The 21417-nt window shown below is 35.2% G+C and overlaps 1 protein-coding gene across 1 annotated transcript; it reads left to right on the top strand.

The window, feature by feature from the left end:
- The first annotated feature begins 125 nt into the window (after nucleotides 1-125).
- On the top strand, nucleotides 126-3141 carry LOC136968955 (very long chain fatty acid elongase 6-like). The gene is made up of 2 exons (XM_067263030.1): nucleotides 126-268; nucleotides 2310-3141. Exons 1-2 carry the CDS (start codon nucleotides 126-128, stop codon nucleotides 3139-3141), a joined length of 975 nt encoding a protein of 324 aa, XP_067119131.1.
- The last annotated feature ends 18276 nt before the right edge of the window (nucleotides 3142-21417 follow it).

Genomic DNA, 21417 nt, shown 5'->3' with positions numbered 1-21417 from the left:
GGATCGCAGTAGTTCCTTTGTATACACGATTTGAACGATGGAAGTGATCTCGGATCAGTTTGATTCCAAAAGTATATGCACCCTAAGTCTCTAACGATCTCTAAGCGCATTCATTACATAAAGTAATGGGGTTTATCGTTTCAAACAATGTTGACAAAAAACGAAGGCATTCGAATAGTAACAGCGCATTAACAGATAAGTGGCAAAGAGTTAAACAGCAAACACCCTGCCAGCGCGAATTGCGTATTCTATTTTCACAATTTGCAAGGTGAGTGAAATGATTGGATCTCTGTATCATATGACACGTAACATCTAAACACTTATTTTGTCTATGGTGTACGACTTCTGGAACACCCATTAAATAAGTTACATATTTTTGCTACTGGTAGAGCTACAACTTCCGTAGTGGTAATTTTTGGAACTAAATTTTTCCAGTGGAAACTCTTTTGCGTGTTCAGAAAGGAAGCGGGCAAAATTTAATCGAGAATGAAACGCTACGTATCTCTCCAGATGTTGTTAAATATTGGTAGTTTAATAAAATTCACCCTACATAAGAATAAAAATCGAAAATAAATGGAGTATCACCTGACATTCCCGTACTCTACAAAGGAAGGTATAGATCACAAAATTTGCGATTGTCTTTACACTTTCCACATAAAACATACATCACACGACGTCACTCTCGCGTAACGTTACATGAATCGACACAAATTACTTAGGTTACGCGGCATCCGTAAATTTCTCTTACGTATTTTCTACGTGAAACGTTTCCGTGAAATTCAATTTGAAACTCGATAGTGATGCTGATAACTTTAGAAACATTTAAGACAATTTTTATCTCTAAAATTATTCGAAATCCAATCAAAGTTTGCAATAATCTGAATTTCAGGTACGTATGAAAGAACTGCTCTGTCTCGAAACAGAAATTAAAGACACAATTCTCGAGAAGCGTACAAGTTTTTCTCATATTCGAAAAGTAAGTATTTTAAAATAATTCTTATCTTTATTATCAAGTAACCTTCGACGTAACGTATTATATTGAAGGTAATACAACTTTTTCTTGTAAACGTAATATTTCGGTTAGAAGAATTCTTACGTGCAGATTGTACATACCAATAGATTACCAATAGATTGTATTCGAGATAAAATACCAGAACATGTAGCAAACTAGGTCAAGAGTAGTAACATCGATTTCAAATTTATTAATAACCTTTGTTATTCGAGAAATTACTTATTTGAACAGCATACTTTAGGTGAGTATAACGCATTTTACACTATGACTTGTACATATCGTAATAGTTTCTTGTGTTATGTCAGTGAATGGAATTGAATTTTTCCAACAAAATCGCTTTTTCTCGTCTTTCTGCTTGCTTTGGTGTACAAAATCGAGTAAAAAAGAATAGTTTGAGCTTGCCTTCGTATTAATTTAATTTCCACTATAAATAATAGAGGTAAAATAATAGAAATAAATCCATAGCCAGGTGAGAAGTGATCGGTATTTTCTCACATGGTTTCTTTTAAACAAGAAGTAAACTTATTATTAATTTTATATTACCGTAAACAACATTGTCTTTAAATTTTAGCGGAGAAAATCCTAACGAAGTTTAATATGTTATTACCGTGTTTTATATGTGGATGCGGTGTTATGATTATAATATTTGATATCACAAATTACAGAAAATTATAATATAACTTATATAGGTAACTGCCCTCTTAAATTGCGCTTATCTTTCTGTATACATATCTAGATTAATTTACGTGTACTTTTGTAAATTTTCCTGTTTATACAATAGTTTTATACATTTATAAATAAGTGGATAAACTTTGTACTTTTGTATCGATTGTTTTGGTTCTCTATTTAATTGTTATCAGTAAGGCATAAAATTGCTTAAGAGAACGAATCGTACCAGAGACACAATTAAGATGGATTTATTGGTTTCTGATAATATGCATTTCAAACGTCCTCTTCCTCGTCGGTCCTCTTTTAAATTATACAACAATCACGATGACAGATTGCTGTAAAATTTAAATGAAGACCGATGAGGGAAACACAAATTCGTATAGATACACTCGAACAATGAGTCAAATACGTATTCAGTCGCGCTTTATATACGGTACATTTGACAAATGATTTGTCATATTTACTACAGCGAATCGTTAAAAACTGTTTGTTAAAATAATTATTTTTTAAAAACAATTTTTGCTACTTTTATAAACTTTGTTAATGTATTTTTTCTGCATGAATTAGTAACGTAATGCTAATTTCAACAATAACAAATTAATTTTGTAATTTATTTCAACTTTTTCAGAAACAGAAAATATTTCTCAACAATAAAAATCTACAATGAAACGATTGCAGTTGAACCGTTTTCTTTCGAAACAACATTCACTGCTGATGGCCTGAAAAATTTCTTTCGCGCTTACTGGCATTATTCCATTTACGTGTCCATCATCTACTTGACGACCATCAAGATCCTTCAGCATCACATGAAAGATCGACCTCCTTACAGCTTGAAACGGGCCTTTACCATTTGGAATGGACTTCTGGCGATTTACAGCGTCTGCAGCGCTTTAAGAGGGATTCCAGTTCTGTACGAAGCTTTTAAGCGATTAACGTTTTACGAAATGGTATGCGATAAGAGTTTGACAGAAAATACACCAGCGATCTTATTCTGGGTAGCAATGTTCGTATTTTCTAAGGTTTGGGAGTTGGGAGATACGATTATGATAATATTAAATAAACGAAATTTGATGTTTCTTCATTGCTACCATCACGTATCCATTCTTATTAGTTGTTGGTATGCTTCATTTAGAGAGTCCAGTTATTCAATATCAGTTATCTACGTTAATACTTTTGTACATTCGCTGATGTACAGCTATTTTATTCTAAAATGCATGGAAATAAAGGTATTTCCAATAGTTGCCATGTTGATCACTGCCGTCCAAGTTATACAAATGGTATTCGCATTTCTGCTTACTTGTTGGATTTATTGGCTTCTGGTAAATGGACATCCGTGCGATACTCCGTTGGATATGTTACAAATAAACTTTCTTTTAACTTTATCATACGTTTATCTGTTTACTGATTTGTTCTATAAGTCTTACATAAGTAAATCTAAGAAAGGTGAAAAGAAGGATTAAACTTAATGTAATAATATTGTAAAGAATACTAAAAATTTAATAATTAAATTAGTTATCAATTTTATGGATAAATGTCAATAAATGACGTAAAATTTATAAACTAACTGAGTGTATAGTGTATGGTATATGAATAATAAACTTATAGCTCTTTCACAATCGACTTCTTTTTCATTACATTGAATTTTAGTGGTCCCAAAATTTAAACAATAATAGTGGTTTAGCAACTCTATATCGTCTGCATAAGCGATAATGGAAGAATTTATGTTAATATCTAAGGATGGAATGAAAACGAAGTAAGGAAATTTGGCACATCTGCTTGTATATAAGAGGCATTCGTGCTGTTAAATTCCTGTGGTTAAAGATTGACAGGGCAAGGAAATACAAAGGGGTCGTGTGGTATCTGAAGAGGGGTACGAAATAATGTAGATTTTATTCGTTATTAACATTTACACTGTCTTTTATATTTTCTTAAAACTCTTCCCTTCCCTCAAAATTAAGGTTTTTTTTGCCATTTTATAGTAATTAAAAGTATAAAAAGTTTTATTAACAAAATCTCGTAACAGATGCGCCACACACGACTGTATTTATTTAATATTAGTAGAGTTATTTTTAAAATAAGAAGTCATAACAGCCGGGAAAGTGACGCAATTCTCGTTGCTGGTGTTTTGTTTCATATTGTTATAATAGTACTTTAATACAGTTGTTTTGGTACAAGACTACATTGAAGTATTTAAAAAAAAATTCTTGATAAAATTTAGACCGTAATCGGTTGTATTTTAATATCGAAGGAATGGAATCAGGACTGAAATTGTAGAGCTTCGACTTATCTAAACTCCTTTACTTCCAAAAAGCTAAAATATATTTATATGTTTAGTAATGTAAAGCGAAAAATATGTCTCGAGTGTAATTGCAAAAAAACTTCGCTTCAATATATTTGTAGACGTCAAATATCATTTCGACAGCAAACGAACTTGATTTATTTTGAGTTCTTTTAGAAAATTGTCCCAAAACATTCGGGGGATCCGAATCAAAAGTGTTTACGATACTTGGTACTCGATTGTTTGCTATTCTCTGAATAGGTCGTATGTTTTTTGAAACGAAGAATAAAATTGCTATTGAGAACTTATCACACGGGAAAACTTTTCTCTTCACGAAAAAAGTGGATTTTCCGGAATAGTGGAGACTTTCTTATTGACGTACAGCGAAGATCTTCACACCTTGTGTTTTAACCAGTTTTCATTTGTTTTAAATGTTTTGTTTTTACTTCTTTTATTGATCAAGCTTGTCGTGCAATATAACCCCTAGATATTTAAAAGAATTAACGTATTCTAACACCTGACTATTTAAAGTTAGCGTTGGTTTTTTGACTTTTAGTTTTTGCGTTACAAATAGTAATTTCGTCTTTCCCGTATTAAAAGATAGTTTACATTCCTCGGCCCATTTTTCTAGATTTGCTACGATTAATTTACATTTCTTTTTTAGATTATGTATATTTTTATCAGTCGCCGTCACAACTAAATCTTCGACAAAAGCTACAAGTTCACTTCCGGAGGGGAGTTTAATATTAAAGACCGTGTTTATTAGGATATTCCAGAGCACAGGCCCGAGCGAGGAACCTTGAGGAACCCCGAGGGACACAAATTTAGACGCAACAGCCGAGTTGTAAGCTAATGTAGCCTTCCTTTCCCTAAAGTAATCTACTAGAAGATCGTGCAGATTTTTCAGTAATTCCGCTCTGCGGAGCTCGTGTAGTATTAGAGCAGGCCAAGCTGTATCAAACTCAGAAGAGATATCTAACGAGATCACTATACATATTTTTTTATTGCTTAGTGCATCTTTCATTCGGTCGCATACCTTAATAAGTGCTTCAGTTGTACTTCGCTGGGGGGTAAAGCCAAATTGATTTTCGTTTAAATGGTTAGCTATTCGATTAACGAGTAGTCGTTCGAGAATTTTTCTTAATACTGGGAGGAGAGAAATAGGCCGAAATGATTTAGGATTGTCTAGAATTTTGCCTGGCTTCGGGATGATTTTAACTATGGCTCGCTTCCAGGCGGCTGGAAAGCGCCCAGAAGAAAGGCAAGAATTATAGATATGTATTAAAACGTTAGGGGATAGGCTATAGGCTTTTTTTTATGATTTCTGCGTTTAATCCATCCTGGCCTGGGGACTTTTTGTTCTTCTGTGCCGAAACATCATCTCTTATTTCCGAAAGCTCGAAGGGTAAGTCGTTCGTGGAGTAAGGCTCATCAATAGAGGCCCGGATTTCCTTATGGTAGAAATTATCTGAGTAGATATTGTCGGATCGGAAGAAAGCATCTAAAAATAAATTAGCAATTTCTGTATCATTATACATGGTTGGACTGGAAAGAGTTTTTAATTGACAATTTTTGAATTTGGGTAGTGTAATCATTTCTTAGTAATTTATATACTCTTCGGAACGGATCCGAGTTACCCTCGATAGTGCAAAAATTTTTCCACGATTCTGTTTTTGAGTTTCTTATTAATTTTTGGTAGTCCCTTTCGGCAATTAAGTATCTATTTCTAAAAACCGCACGATCTGGATCACCACGTCTTTGATAGCGGCGTCTTTAACAATTAACTTTTCTCCTGAGGGCCGTCAACTCTTGACTCCACCAAGGAACAATATGTTTATAATTTCTTTTAATAGGTATAGAATTATCAACAGAGGATTGGATAGTTTTGGTATAACTTTTAACTAGATAATGGACGGAGAGCAATTTTGACTTGTTAATAAAGAGTCCAATTTCTCTATTTCGTTGGAAAATACATTGCTAAAGTTATCCCATTTTGCTTTACTTAAATTATAATTTTTTGTAAGATGATTGATGGGTAACAGAAAGTGCGAATCAATTTTTATGTCAAAAGTTAAATATCTGTGTCCTGACAGGGTTTCTTCTAGTTGGACTTCCCAATTTAGTATCATATTCTCTATATCACGTTTAGTCAGTCAGGTCGATGTAGCTCTCTCCTTGGTGGGAATGAAACGTTGGCGGCCCTTCACTATTTGCTATACTTAAATCTAATTCGTAAATAAATTCTAAAAGGCGTTCGCCTCTTTTGTTAAGTAGTCTGTCAAACCACACGGGAGACCTTCCATTTCCATCTATGACTATTAGAACGGGTGATTTAATGAGCGAAAAAACTGGTTTTAGAGTTAGAAGCTGTACCTCGATACAACCAGAGGGAGCGAGATACGTGGAGTTAATTATGAATCCATAATTTTGAAAGCTAATGAGTACGGAGGTGGAGTAGTCGTTTGACAGTTCCTCAACAATCGAGGCCGAAAGACGCTTATTAAACATTAAAATTACTGAATTGGTACCTAAACTTAGACAAACAACACTCCCTGGAATGCCAAGAATTCTATTAGTGGCATAAGGCTCTTGAATTAATGCTATATCAACGTGATGATCAATCGCGTATTTAATAAAATGGTCGGTAGCAGCGGAGCCTCTATCTAAATTAATTTGTATTACTTTTAAAGCCATTATGAATGGTAAACCCGAAGCTACAGATTTGCTTAATATTGCTTCGTAGAAGCGTAACTTAGTTTGATGATATATTTAAGAACAGCACAATGCCTGCTTCTGGCGCTATGACCAGGATCTACACGATCCTTTGGTGACTCGCGTGTCTTGTTATATTTTAGGCAATTAATGCAGGTATGATCCTCTTCTGCTTCTTGGCAGTCTTTGGAGAGATGAGCATCCGATGCTCAGTCGGAACAGATCCGTTGCTATTTACAATGAGCTCCAGTGTATGCGTACGATCAACAGTTCGTACATCTTCTGTAGTTATGGAAGTCGTATAATTTTTTTGTTATCCATCCTACGTATTTCTTGTTGCCTTGATTTTTTAGTTTTCTTCTAAGTTTGGGGCTGACTGTAATCACCCAAGATCTCATCTTTCTTTCTTCCTTTCCCATAAAGAAGAAATGTTTAATATCATCGTTATTTGATGAGTTTGTACCTTGTCGAGAACGCGTGCTCTTACGTCCTGCTCGGACAGATCCCAATGTAGGTTGGGGATGATCACTCTACGGTCCTGTAAGGTCGGAGTTTTTACCTTAATGTCATCCCTTTTTTTAAGAACTTCAGTTTTGGTAGCACCACCCGGGTCGTTACAGCTGACCGCGTATCCCTTTCTAATTCTACGTATATTCTCAATACCTACTCCAATAGAGAAGGGGTTAGTGGCATCCGCTACCTTATCCATAACCTCTTTGACTTTCTCCTCTTCGTTAGGGTAGATTAATATAACCCTATCATTAAGGGGAGGAGGAGGACGCTTGACAACTTCCGCATAGGTTGCTTGTTGCGGGGTTGGGTGGCTCGCGGAAGCCAAAGTCCCAGTTTTGTTTTGTAATTTTTCTTTTAATTCTTTGTTATCTTCGGCTATTGTGGGGAAGGAATCCTTTAGATGGTGAAACAGGAAAGTAGCTTCTCCTAGATTATACAAAACGTTATCTTTTAATTTTTTCGATTTGTCGACTGAGGCTTTAGCGTGGTCGATTTTCTCTTGGAATAACTGTACGATAGACCCGAGAGTCAGAGGACATGAAGACGACACACTTAACTGCTGGCACAGAATTCGCTGAGATCTTCGCTAAACGAGAGAACACTCTGAAATCGGTTAATGTTACCTTAGGATCCAAGATGGCGACAGGGGGAAATTTTTTTTTCTTCTTTCAGTTTCTACCATGAGTTCGACTTTGCCGAGTTTCAGAGACGGTAGTGTATTTAGAGAATAAAAATATTTTTACTAGACTATACAATAAATGAGTCCATTTTCATCCTTCCCTTCACACGCTTTTCATTGCGGTATTAACAAGTCTACAGCGAAACCGTCCTTTTATTTGAGGCTACTGTCCGCCGACAAATGTAAAAAAGTTAAAAAACCCTCTAGCGGTGTTTTACATAATCTTTAAAAAAATAATTTAATTACATTAGAAAATAGCCGAGACGATTTCATATTTAGAGAAAGACTTGTTAATACCTCAATGAAAAGCGTGTGAAAGGACGGATGAAAATGGACTCATTTATTGTATAGTCTAGTAAGAATATTTTTATTCTCTAAATATGAAATCGTCTCGGCTATTTTCTAACGGTAGTGTATATTTGCGACGGTAGAGGGAGCTTTTTCGTAACGTAGTGCGAGAGTTAAATCGGCAGGAAATACGTAGGGGTGTTACAAACGAATATGCAAATGCATTATCTACAACGTAATTTCTGTTCCTTTCTTGGCAATTTTATGCAAATCGACTAGTTTCCAGTTGGAATTGTGTACTGCAGTGTTGCGACGAATTGCGTATTGGAATAATTGCTGTTTTTTTTTCTCTTTACGATATTTCATTTTTATCCTCCCCACTTCCCCACTCCCTCGTTTAGTTTATTGCCAATTGTTCGATAATGAGTAGTTTTGCCGATTTGAGTTTCAACGACGAATTTCGGTCGAGTTGCACCACCCGTGATTTCTACAAGTTAATGGAAGACGACTTTTGGAGGAAGGTTTGCCTCCCCGTATCGATAACGCATTGAAATTTGCTGTAAAATTAGGCATACAGCCGACCGAGTCAGTTTGCATTCCGTGCGATTCTAAATGCAAATTATATTATTGGAGTAATAGAGAAAGCTGTTTCTTGCGTAGTAGTAAGTGCGGAACGAAGACTTCTGCCTTTGAAGGAACATTTAAAAGTAAATTTGGCCACATTTTTTGGGGTTGCATTCTGTCGTTTATATGGCCAAGTAGTAATAAATCGAACGGAGGGAAACGACAATCGGCAAGATTCTAGGTCCGAATGACGCGGGGGGAGGGGGCAAACTGTCGACCCCCTGGGGGAGCAAAAAAGTCAAAGGAACCATACCTGTATATGTGCGCGTTCGCGAGATATAGCCCTCGAAAGTTGGGCCGACGTCACGCGGGTTCGCGGGCAAAAAAGCCGGGTCACGTGACCCAATATTTTTTTTTCGATTTTTCCGCCTCTCAGTGTTTAAAAAAAGCGTGCCCCCCTTTCCTAGCCCCCCTCCTGTCCGAGCCGCCGCCGCCGTCTCCCCTTCGCACGCGGCCCGCGGGCCAAGTCTCCCGCCCGCAGCCGTCCAGAGTTGCCATCTGTTGCCTGTAAATACAAGTATCTATTATTATTACACCTCTTACCTGAGCGGGGATTCGAACCCCCGTCCCGGCAGGCGCCACTCCACTCCCGTACGCACCCGCCCGTCAAGTCGCTCTGCCAGAACCTATTCGGAACTCATATTTCAGGCATGCGAGGCCGAGGAACGCACTGCGCATGACTGGCCGTCCACGTGTCCCCACCTCCGCCAGAGATGCAGCGCGCCCGACCACGCGGCCCCACCTCGGCCGCGAAGTTGAAGCGGGCCCCTCGCGCGGCCAATGGCGAGCCGGCCGCGGGTCGCGTGACCGCGGCACGGCCTACCGAAGTGTTATAAGCCCGTACGCCGCCTTCGGGCATTTTCGGCCGGTGTTTGTCACGTCAATAGTCGGGAGTGCAATTCAGTAAATGTTCAATAGTTGTGACATTCGAGGCTACGGAAGAAGAAGTAATGGTACGTGTTGACAACTTTCAAAATCCGAAACTACGTAATTTACTTTACTTCTCCCAATACTAAAGTCTTTTGATAACGTACAAACTCGAGTGTGGATTAAGTGAACGAATCGGACAATCGTCGCGAAACGATTCCGAATGAGACGAACAGGGGGCTCCCGCAAGTTGTGTATCATTTCGGTATTTCCCTAAAGTTTTCTGAATAATATCACAATAATTTGGAGCAAGTTCTGCACCTGTGAGGTAACAACAGCATCATTCAGTGACGGAGCAGACTGTTTTAGATGATGCTGGGAAACTCGGTTAATGTTACCTATGGTAGCAAACATGGCGGCTCATCTCTGAAACAGTGGGGATGCACGTTCTAACCTATTCTAATAAATTACCCCTATTTAATAATTTGGTTGGCAATAATTGTGGTAATTTATTAGAATAGGCTAGGTTAGAACGTGCGTCCCCCACGGTTTTCAGAGACGAGCCGCCATATTCGCTACCATAAGTAACATTAACCGGAAACTCGTTCCGCGATATCATAAAAGCCATGGTCGAGTGATGTGAATCGCTTTCCTCTTTACATAAACTCTTCAGTATAACCGATCTCAGCGTAAGGAAACCTTCTACCGTTTAAGTCACGATAATCCTTACGTAATTGTCCAACGGTTATGTTCGAGGGACAGGAAATCGACAGCGAAGGCACGATTTGTTTCGTTTCTAGTAAAAGATTGTCGATTCCGCTCATTTTCGATCTTGTATTTCGTAAACCATCAATTATCGTGTCACCATCCCGTAATCTCTACATAAAAACTTTTCCTCGTGTGAAGACTGCAAAGAGCAATGGTTTTCAAAAATCAAATGTCCAGAATGAGATGATAACACTTGTTGGAGCTGCTTTTAATCTCATACTTGGTATTGGCTCGTGACAACTGTCTAAGCGATTTACTTTTACTTTCTCCACATATGTTATCAAAAGACTTAGTTACTTTTAAAAGAAATATATATATATTTCTAAAAGACTTTGTTACTTCTTTGAAGAAGTAAAGTAAATGATATTGTTTCGGAATTTTTAAATTGTCAGTTTGTAATCACATAGCAATGTAATGTCAAATTCGCTTTCATCGTCTTGATTATCACAATGAATGAAGTCAGGACATAGTTACTGTACTTCCAAATATTGCGTTATTTTATAGATCATCCAGAACATGTGAAACTGATTTCAGTTTGGTGACACATTCTGTCTTCATCTGATCTGTTGAAAGCATTGCTCTCTGCAGCTTTGAGTGTTAACACAAGGAGAAGTTTATATGTAGTGATTGCCTTTTCATTCGTACTTCGATTACAGCTTTCCTGTGCATCAAGGTTTCCGGTTTTGACCATTCACAACCCGGAAGTTGAAGTGTAATCGATGGTTTAGGGAATGTAAGGTCGAAAGTGAGAGAAATGAACGATCTGTTCTTAGAAACGAAACAAATCGTGCCTTCGCTGTCGATCTCCTGTCCCTCGAACATAACTGTTGGACAATTACGTAAGGATTATCGTGATGTAAACGGTAGAAGGCTTCCTTATGCTGAGATCGGTTATAAGACCGCTGAGGATTTCGTTAAAAGCTTGAACGACGAATGAATGGATGCCTAACCTCAACGAACATGGATTAGGACTTGTTTTAATCGTAGCTTGGAAAGTTTGGCGGCGAAGGTTTACATGTGAAGATCGACCGACGTTTCTGTCTTCGCCGACATGTCTGCATCATCTGTATACGTGTGTTTTCTGATGTACCCGTGCACGAGGGCGACGAAGAGAAACGGCAGGGGAAAGACGACTGGCCAGCGAACGGCGAAGCTTGTGTGTGTGTATATGGTGCGCGTTACCGAAGGATACTTGTACGCGAAACCTGGATTATATGCGATTGTTCGGACACCATCTTCGTCGTCGCCGACCTCCGGGACATAGCCGAGGAGGAGGCGGCGACCGGCGACCTCACCCCGTTCTACACAAGATCGGAAACAGGCTAGACGTCGTCAGGTAGCGAGAGGAGGAGACTCTGTCGAAGGTGAGTGCAGGATCTGTTTTCTTGGCCTTTTCGGTAGTTAGAGCGTGTTAGAGATAGCTCGAAATAGAAGAAGCGCGCTCTGTTTACGTAGGAGCGGCGTCGGAGAAAGCGTTGCCTAATTAGTCTTGTTAATCGGGCTTTTCTTTCGTCGTTGTCGACGAGTGTCGTTAGAATAGGGCTTGCTGACCGTTAAACGCGCGACAGGCTTAGCGGAGAGAGCGGCACGAGTCCCGACGGCGCTCCCCGGAAGTGGCGGTGGAGAGGTGACACCCTCGTGTTTGGTGGCTTTTCTTTGGTCGTTGTCGACGAGTGTCGTTAGAATAGGGCTTCATTTGGGCAAGACTGCCGTTAAACGCCCGACAGAATTAGCGAAGAATTTTAAATTTTACCCCATTTTTGAGGGTCTCGAAAAGTTCACATATAGTCATTTTGGGGGGCCTATATCTCGCGAAGGCGCGCTCGTAGACCCATAGTTCATTAGACTTTTTTTGTTCCTATCAGTATGCTCTACAGCTCTGTTAAAGTCCCAACCGCGTCATTCGGACCGAGAATTGTATCCGCCAATCGACCAATAAAAGAGCAGCCGAATCGAAAAGAACAGGGAAGAAAAGAGCCGCACCAAGGGAAAAGGAAAGTATCGAGGCTGGCAAAACCGAAAAAAGAATGGATTGGAAAAGAAAAAAAAAAAAAAAGGAAGAAATAGGCAACCCCCATCGAAAAGTGAGTAAAAAAATTCTTTTTTTTTTTTGGTTATTTCGGTTAACGTCCGCGGAGTATACAGAGAAATTCAAGATGGCGGCCGGAAACGTGGCCATCTTAAATCTAGGGAAAGATTTTTTCCCCGTCGCAGTCTCCAACGTAGGGAAAAATTTCCCCCGTCGCCATCTTGGATCCTAGGGTAACATTAACCCTCGAATCTGTACAGTGTTGGACTCTCTTACGATAAAAGTTGAATGTATGAGAACAGTTAAATCGAAAGTTCAGGGATTAAGCTAAGAGAATTGTTATTTCTGTGCATCAAACATTATCGGTAGACTTTTCAAGATAATTCAGAGATAAAGTTGATTGATAAAAAGTATCAGAACTTTAATTCATTTATTATTTTCAAGCAAGCTTCTTACTTCTAAATCTTATATGCCCACGGCGGCCAAATTGTGGCTCTTTTCTAGTATACTCGCGGCTCACCGCAAGTTACTTAAATTTATACCAAATTTGTTTTTATTTTAATTTCGCTTTTATTATTTTTTATGTATGATTCCTGGATAATATAAAATAAATAATATATTGTTTGAAATAAAAAAAAGTCAAAATATGGCAGCGTTATACATTATTTATTAAAAATAAATGTAATATTTATTAAATAACATAATACGTAAAAACATTAATAGAAAAAATAATTATAATTATGGCCATTTCAAAAAATGCGGCGTGTCGACCGTTATCATTATTTGGGTCAACGTACGAAGTTGAATCTTTATATTCTAATACGAAATTTATAAAATCGAAATTTCGTCCGCGGCTTACCAATTCCCATTTAAATGAATTTCTCGGAAGTGCCGTTACAAATTACGCACCAGATTATCCAAAATTAGTTGCCAATTTACAAATTCAACCTTCAACTAGTCAAGACTAAATGTTAAATGATTTCGTTTTGTATTTTGTTTTTGCGTTAGTCGCTCGATTTATTATTACTTTTAATAGTGGCGCAATCTTTTAAACTTTTATGTATCAATGTGATTTTTTTATTGTCACGCAAGTTAATTAATAAACGTGATTTTTTCAAAATTGCGTTAGTTCTGTTTATTTTACTATATAAGAACTGACCAAATTTGTCTTTAGCTGTGGAAAAATATGTATATACGTATATGCGGCTCTTCAACGAATTCTGTTTTCGATATATGGCTCAAGTTCTAAAAAGTCTGGCCACCGCTGTTATATGCCTTTCCGATAACTCTTCAATGATATACACTTATAATTTTTATAAATTTTTTTCAGTTTGGAAAATTCTTTCCTTTAGTTGTAAAATTACCTAAATACCCCAATACTCGAAAAATATTGGAATATTGAGGTAATTTTCTTTGAATATTAAATAATAAAAAACGTAATTATTGATGTTAAAGACTTATTACGTAGTAAAAAATGAACTTAATTGTGAAAATTTGTATAAAACTGAACAAATAAAATGCGAGTCGAAAGCGTTATTAATGACGATAATTCGCTAGTTAATAAAATCTGCTGGATCTTGAAACAATAGACTCTCTGCGAAAGAGAGATCATTATTGATTAGGCAAATAAATTACAAATTAAAAAGTATAACTTTTAGGCTCAGGACTAGGTCTGAATCTCTTACTGTATCATTTCTGAAGGTTTTTCACTCGGAAATTTTGTATAAAAAAAAACAAAAAAAACACTGACAAGATAAGGTATGACTAATGTAACTCGTGACGAACATTCTCTTTGACGACAATCTGAAGTGGGAGAAGTGTGATTAGACATAATTATGTATGAATAAAACAGAAAATATAGAAAAATGTCTTCTGTCTGAATGTATCGTCATCCACGAACCCTTTCATCCACCTCAGTTCGCGGTATCGGGTTCTTTGTAAGTTTATACAGAGATGTAACTCAAGGGTAATAGAATAATATCTAATTTAAGTGCAGCCTTTACTTTAAAACTTTTACTTTCTTTTAAATAAAGTATTGTTTGAAAATATTTCTTACTTTGTCCTGAACATTTTTTATGAAGATTTTTAAGTTCATTATCGGTTTGCGAAATAATCCATTAAACCTTTATGTGGGAACGCCGGGAGGTAGGACGGAGTCGTACCTCCTTTTTTCGGCGAACAGGTCGGCAAGACCCACCTCACTGTCGCGGATGGTTAAATTTTTATGATATCCCGACTTTTCGGGATTGGGTAATTATTTGTCGGGTCGAGTGGAGAAAGCGTGTGGGTTCGTCGATAAGTTTGAGGCGATATTCGAATGAACGGAACCATGGGGAAAACAAATAACGATTTATTTAAACGAACAAACTAAATACAGAGAATAGCTCTACTCTAACGCGTCTGGTTCCTAACCGCGGGAGAGAGAGAGAGCTTACAATTTTCGGGGTCATACCTCTTCCTAGAACGGGTATTTCGTTGTTATAACTTGCTCGGGTCTTCGGATCGGACTTTCTCTGGTCGTTGAGGTCGGCAGGAGGATCGGTCGATGGCGGCACGTCGGCGGGCTTCGTCGTCCTCGGGGATCGACTCCGGATTCTCTATCGGGATCAGACGGGACGTGCGTCTTATTCGGACCTTCAGCGACCCCGTTATCAGCCTTTTCTCCCCTTATATACTACAGGTCACGTTATCTTCGATCACCAATCGCGATAGATGGTGAATCGCTGATGATTCGATCTCGGTGACTAAGAGTTCGGATCCGAAAAGAAAGGAAGTGCTTTCCGGCACCGGAGGGCCGAACATCCTTTTACTTTCGACCTTTTCTAGAATTTCCCACGAGGGGGTTTGAATGAAAAAAAAAGATTTTGGGCCGGGTTAAACCCGGACCTCACATTTAAGTTCATTATCGGTTTGCAAATAATCCATTAAACCTTTATAACGTTTTAAACACAGAGAAGTAGCGTCAGGTCGTAAGTTTAATTTTATAGTATACAAGCAGCTAAGTCCAGCGTTGCCCGGAATTTTTTTCCAATGATCTGAAACATAAGGTTATTAGATTATTTTGTACTGCTGACTTTCTACTATATTATATTAGAGTATTTGATTTACCTGTATATGAGTTCATAAGTTACCACACATCAGGGTTTATCACACCAAGTGGCCAATCTAACATATTTTATAAATTTTTTAAGTTTTGTACAGTAAAAAAAATAAAATAATTTAATACGTGTTCGATTGGTCACTCTGCGTGATAATCCTTTGCGTAAGATAACCCTCGTAGTTATATAAATCAAATACTATAATATAACAAATATTAATTATTATAATAGCCCGACCGAAGGAAAAAATACTAAAAAAAAAAAAAACAGGTGGAAACTTTGTTATTCGTGTATGTGCGCCTTCCCAATTCATGTTTATATTACACTCGTAAAATAACTTTAGCTTATAATCTCTCTTTTAATACTCTTTGTGATTGTTATAAATACAACTTTGCGTATATTTTTCCAAGTGACTACAAAGACACTGAAAATCTGTAGAAAAATTAAATAATAGATTCTCTGATAGAAGTGGATGAAAATAAAACATTTAGAAAACTGATAATTTATAAAGAATGTAAGTTGTTCTTGATTTTATTTGGTTGTATATTTTCTTACAGACGTATGTTACGCTATACAAATAATATTCTTTCGCTCTTAGGAGCAATCCTTGTTATCGGTTATCCTGTGTTCTATGATACAGTTGGTAGTAGAGGAAAACAAATCATTTTGGTAAATATATCAATGCAAATTTTCAGATATAAACTAATAACATGTCGTCAGCCACTTTATATATGAGTCGTTGGTTTTCTTTCCATAGAATATAATGATAACAACAAAAAATAACAAATTTTATAAGAAAAACTGAATAACATAAAAACAAATATTCGGTAGTGATTTGCATGCAAATAATTATATTTCTTAGTTTAGATGGTGCAGATTCTTAAAGTATTCACGATGAATAAATGGTACATGGATTAATAAATCCACCATATCTTTATATTTTTCGTTAGTAATAAGCCTAGTTTTCGCATTTAAAGATGATAATACTGTTTTTCCGAAACTACTTGGGCCATTCCGTTTTGGTAATGAATCAGTAGTTTTAAATATTTTTTCATCGATTTTTTCAATAAAACAATTTATACAGCGCATTTTTTGAAGATCTTATCCAGAATATATTCAACCAATTCACAGATTTTCCATCAGTATTTTTTATTCTTTACAGAACTGCCTCTTCCAGAGATTTCCACTTAACTATATACTTATTAAGATTATTACAAATTAATAGAAAAATGTCGCAAATACAATGTATTTTTGATACATGAAATAAAATGCGACGTCTTCTATTCAATCAAATTACTGAAGGTGGCAATTTTGCAAAGAACAAAAAATACTGATGGAAAAACTGCGAATTGTTGTAAACTGTAAATCGGTAGTGTTGTAAAAGATAGTCATCTGCTATTGTTTTGTTTGGCTTGTAAAAATGTAAGCAACGTTGTTTGATTTTATCGAAATGTAAGTTCGTGATTATTAACGCTTGAACACTTTCTAATATGTGTTTAAGTATTTTGTGACCAGAATTGGATCCGAAACGCTCAGTATTGTTATTCTTTCTAGATTATTTCAATTAACTGAGAAAGTCTACTATTGCATCGGCTAAACAGTTATAAATAAAACGTTAGAAAAATAACATAACAAAGGAATTGAAATTATTAAATAAAAAATTCTATCTAATCATTTCAATTCGCTCCTGCGATGTTACTAATAACTGTTTGATGTAAAAAATTGAAATTTTAACTTATAATTTATTTATCTGTAAACAAACGAACTTTGAATAGAAAACACAGACAAACAATTTTATTTATTTAACTGTTGCAATTCTAAATGTATTTATATGCCGTAATATTCCCACTCCCTTTTGTGAAATAACTCAGACACATAGAAATTAAATACATTAAAGTTAAAGTGTAAAAAAAGTGAATAAAAAACAGTTTAATAATTGATAAGACGTAAATATTAATCATTAAGAATTACAAAATATTCGATTTAAACGATTGTAATCTTCGTTTGTTAAATTTTCAGTTTTTACGATATTACGACGTATGCTTTAGAAGTATAATTATTATTTATTAACATATAATATTAATAACTTTTATAATAATTGAACTTTGTAGCATAAAACAACGAACTATTCTCTATAATCTCTTTCTTCGTATATCTTAGGTCTGCAAACATAGGATTTATAAAACAATTGGGTGAACAGATACACGTATGACACAGCTACAACAAAGCAGTATTTTAAAATCTCAAAAGGAGTGTCGCAAGGATGTTCATTTACGAGCAACCAATAAATCCAACACGAAAGCAAAAACATAAACAACATTTGCGCAACTTGAATCCCCGTAATACACATGGCAATTATTGAAGAAATCTTAATCCCCATGCGGTTTACTGTGAAATAGGTATACGTCAAAGAATGTACGAAAATACTACTGTAGAAAACTACCACTGTATAGCTCGCTTCTTTGTAAGCAGCGTAGCACGACATAATCAGCATAGTGAGATGATGATAACAGTGAAGAAACATCAATTTTCTTTTATGAAGTATTATCATAATTGTATCTCCCAATTCCCAAACCTTCGAAAACAAAAACAGTGTTCCCCAAAAGAGAATCGGCGGTGAATTTTCAACAATACTCTTCTTACAAACTATTTCGTAAAATGTAAAGTGTTTATATTGTTCGAACAAAATCGGAGTTAATCTTATGCAGCTGCAGATATTGTAGAGAGCCAAAATGCTATTCCATATGGTGAATGCACGGTTGAGATTATAAGGAGGTCGATCTTTCATGTGATGCTGAAGGATCACGATGGCCAGTACATAGAAGATGCAGATGTAAATGGAATAATGCCAGTAAGTGCGAAAGAATTTTCTCAGAACGTCAACAGTTAAAACTGTTTCGATAAAGAGAGGTTCGACTGGAATCGTCGTGTTGTAATTTTTCATTCTTGAATAACGTCCTAATGCTAAAAATAAGTAAAACTGTTTAATAATATTAATTTATTTTGCATGAAAATTTTATTAATAAATAACCAAGTAAATTATAAAAATTATATAAGGTTTATTTTAAATTATTCAGTATTACAATATTGAAATGATTTATATATGTATGCAGTGCTATGTGAGATAGAAAAAGACATCTTGAAATATTTATTATATTCATTTGTTTTAATTATATACACAATTTTCTCAATTTATTTTAAAATTAAATTACTTTTTAATTTAAAAACGCGAAACATTCGAAAACATTTATAATCTTAAGCCTGACGATGACCTACATTAAATCGGTTGTTAACGTTAGTCAGAATAAAAGAATTTATGCGTAACAAAATTTAGCTGTTCGGTGAAATTCGTGAAATAAAAACAATGTCAGAGTTTTTAGTGTTTAAACTAAATATTAACTTTGAAAACTGAAGATGAAATTGTTAAAATGTCAAAAGGAAGAAATGTCCAATTCCAGTCGATAAATAACATTTCATTCGATGGTTATATATACTATTTGCTTAAGCAAAAGAGACAATACAGAACAGTGAATCTACTTGTAAGTACTAAGCACGAAATATACTCGCTGCGAGTAAACAATAGCTCTGTCATATTAAAATTAAATAACGGACCAACGCAAGCTTTAGCAATTGGTCGTAAATGTATTCCTACATAAATAGACATCTTGAAAAAGCCGATCGTGATTGGCACACTTCAAAGTATGTGGAATAATATTACACTAAATGAAAATGTTGATTTTGAATATTCCAGCTGCATGCGCAGTAATTTTAGTTGATTTAATGGATTCTGTATGAAGTAAATTTAGTACTTATGGGTTAAGAGGACGCCAGTCAGAAATTGCGATTTTTCCAAATAATGATACTTTTTGTTTTTCAAATTTGAAACAATTGCTAAATCAAACAATAAATTCACGATTTACAAAAGGGTAGTTTTAATATGTAACAAATTTCAAAAACTGCTTACTTCTTACGATTACAGATAACGGTTAATGTTACCTACGGTGCCAAAATGGCGGCTCGTCTCTGATTTCAGCAAACAGAAAAAACAGTAGAGACGCACGTTTTAACCTAATTTATTCTAATAAATTACCATAATTATTATCAACGAAATTGTTAGAATAGGTTAAGTTAGAACGTGCATCCCCACTGTTTCTTCTGTTTGGCGGAATTAAAGACGCGATTTGAATAATCATCCTTCTTGCTGTTTTTTCATTTTTACCACTTAAACAGTAACTTTTCTTTTTTTTTAGAGTTAAATTTACTACTCTATACCTATTTAGATAATTTCATTCGAAAACGCGATTTTGATCGCAATTTCTGACTGGCGTCCTCTTAACCTATAAGTACCATAAATTTCAAATTTTTCTTAGAGAAATCTAATAAAACATTAAAAATAAAGAATTTAAAACATTAAATAATATACAAAAATTACAGTTTTTACATAAAGTTATGAAAAATTTTGGAAATTCCAATTAAGCATATGCCATAGAGTTTGCTAATGATAATGTTAAAATTTTTTTAAAATAATCGCTCGTTTTGATTAAGAGTTCTGCAGTAAAGTGTAGACTACGGGAGAATACTCGAATTTCAGACTTTTTATTTATTTATGATGTTAGATGATTTAGTATTTGTTATGTTAAAATGAATTTAGTTACTCACAAATAAAGGTAATTGTAAAAATCAATTTCTATAACACTCAGCAAATACTGTGCTCCACGAAAGTCTTATTTATTATTATTTGACGTTGATAATTATTCACGTGATAATATCGACTGGATCTTCGTGCGATGGGTTCTGACACACACATGATTATTATATTATTTTGATTGCGTGTTGAACACAAGATCGTGTTATTAATTAAAAACTTGGCTTCTTTCCCATCTTTATTCAGTTGACTAAATAAATGTGGAAAAGAAAAACAAGTGTTTAATTAATAATACGATCTTGTGTTCAACACTCAATCAAACAGTAAACACGGTTTCAAAAACAAATAATTATTATTTATTAAGCAAATAGAATACAATTAAAAAATTTATTAACTGAAATAAAAATATTAGCTGAAAATACGTACAGTATTACAGTACAGTACAGTACAGTAAATACTTTTTATAACGTATGAAATTATTACATTTTTTGTTTTCTTTCTTTTTTTTTTTTTTTTTTTTTTTTTTTTTTTGCTAATTACCGCAAAGTTATAAAAGGTCATAACTTTTGATTTTGTATTTATTGTTTCTGACACAATAATCTCTGAACAATGATGCTGTCCTATGATTTACATTATTCATTTAAACTTGCTTCGATTATTCAGGAGTAGTCCAAAATGGAATCTATAAATGGCTTCGTTATACTTTTTTCTAATTTTGGAAGTTATAGAAATATCTTATGTAATTGACAGGTGTTTCCCTACTACCCGTATTAACCAACGAATAAAATTTACACTAGTAAAGGGATTAACAAAATAAAGAAAAAAAAAATGAATTAAGCTGGTGTATTGTATGAATGAACGCGTAACTGTAATAATAATAAAGGAATTTGTATAGGAGAAACAGGTAGACAATTGAAGATTAAAGTGAAATAAAATTTAACAGCGTTTAGACCACAACATTACTGGTCAGCTTGGATAGAACATCAACAAAAAGGTACACTTACTAAAGTTAAATACGGGCTGAGATGTGTCATTAGAGAGGTAAATTTGTAGGTTTTAAAAAAAAAGCAATGTATTGCCATTTGTAATTTTTGGTCTTCTCTTTTTAGATGTTTATTTGTTTATAAGAATAAAATAATTCCTGAGAATGAAGTGACGAGGACCAAAAGATCGGAATGGATATACGACACAAATAAAGTAACATACAATATTGGTTTTAAAAATATATAAAGAGT

Source organism: Centruroides vittatus, unplaced genomic scaffold (genome assembly GCF_030686945.1).
Source record: "Centruroides vittatus isolate TY-2023 unplaced genomic scaffold, ASM3068694v2 contig_166, whole genome shotgun sequence".
Classification (NCBI taxonomy): domain Eukaryota; kingdom Metazoa; phylum Arthropoda; class Arachnida; order Scorpiones; family Buthidae; genus Centruroides; species Centruroides vittatus.
The sequence above is the reverse complement of the archived record's forward strand: the minus strand, read 5'-3'. Positions and strand labels throughout refer to the sequence as shown.

Excerpts from the sequence above, each read along its gene's own strand:
- LOC136968955 (XM_067263030.1), top strand. The coding sequence starts at position 126 with ATGGGGTTTATCGTTTCAAACAATGTTGACAAAAAACGAAGGCATTCG. Across the intron at positions 269-2,309 it reads CTATTTTCACAATTTGCAAG|AAACAGAAAATATTTCTCAA; the intron begins GTGAGTGAAATG and ends CAACTTTTTCAG.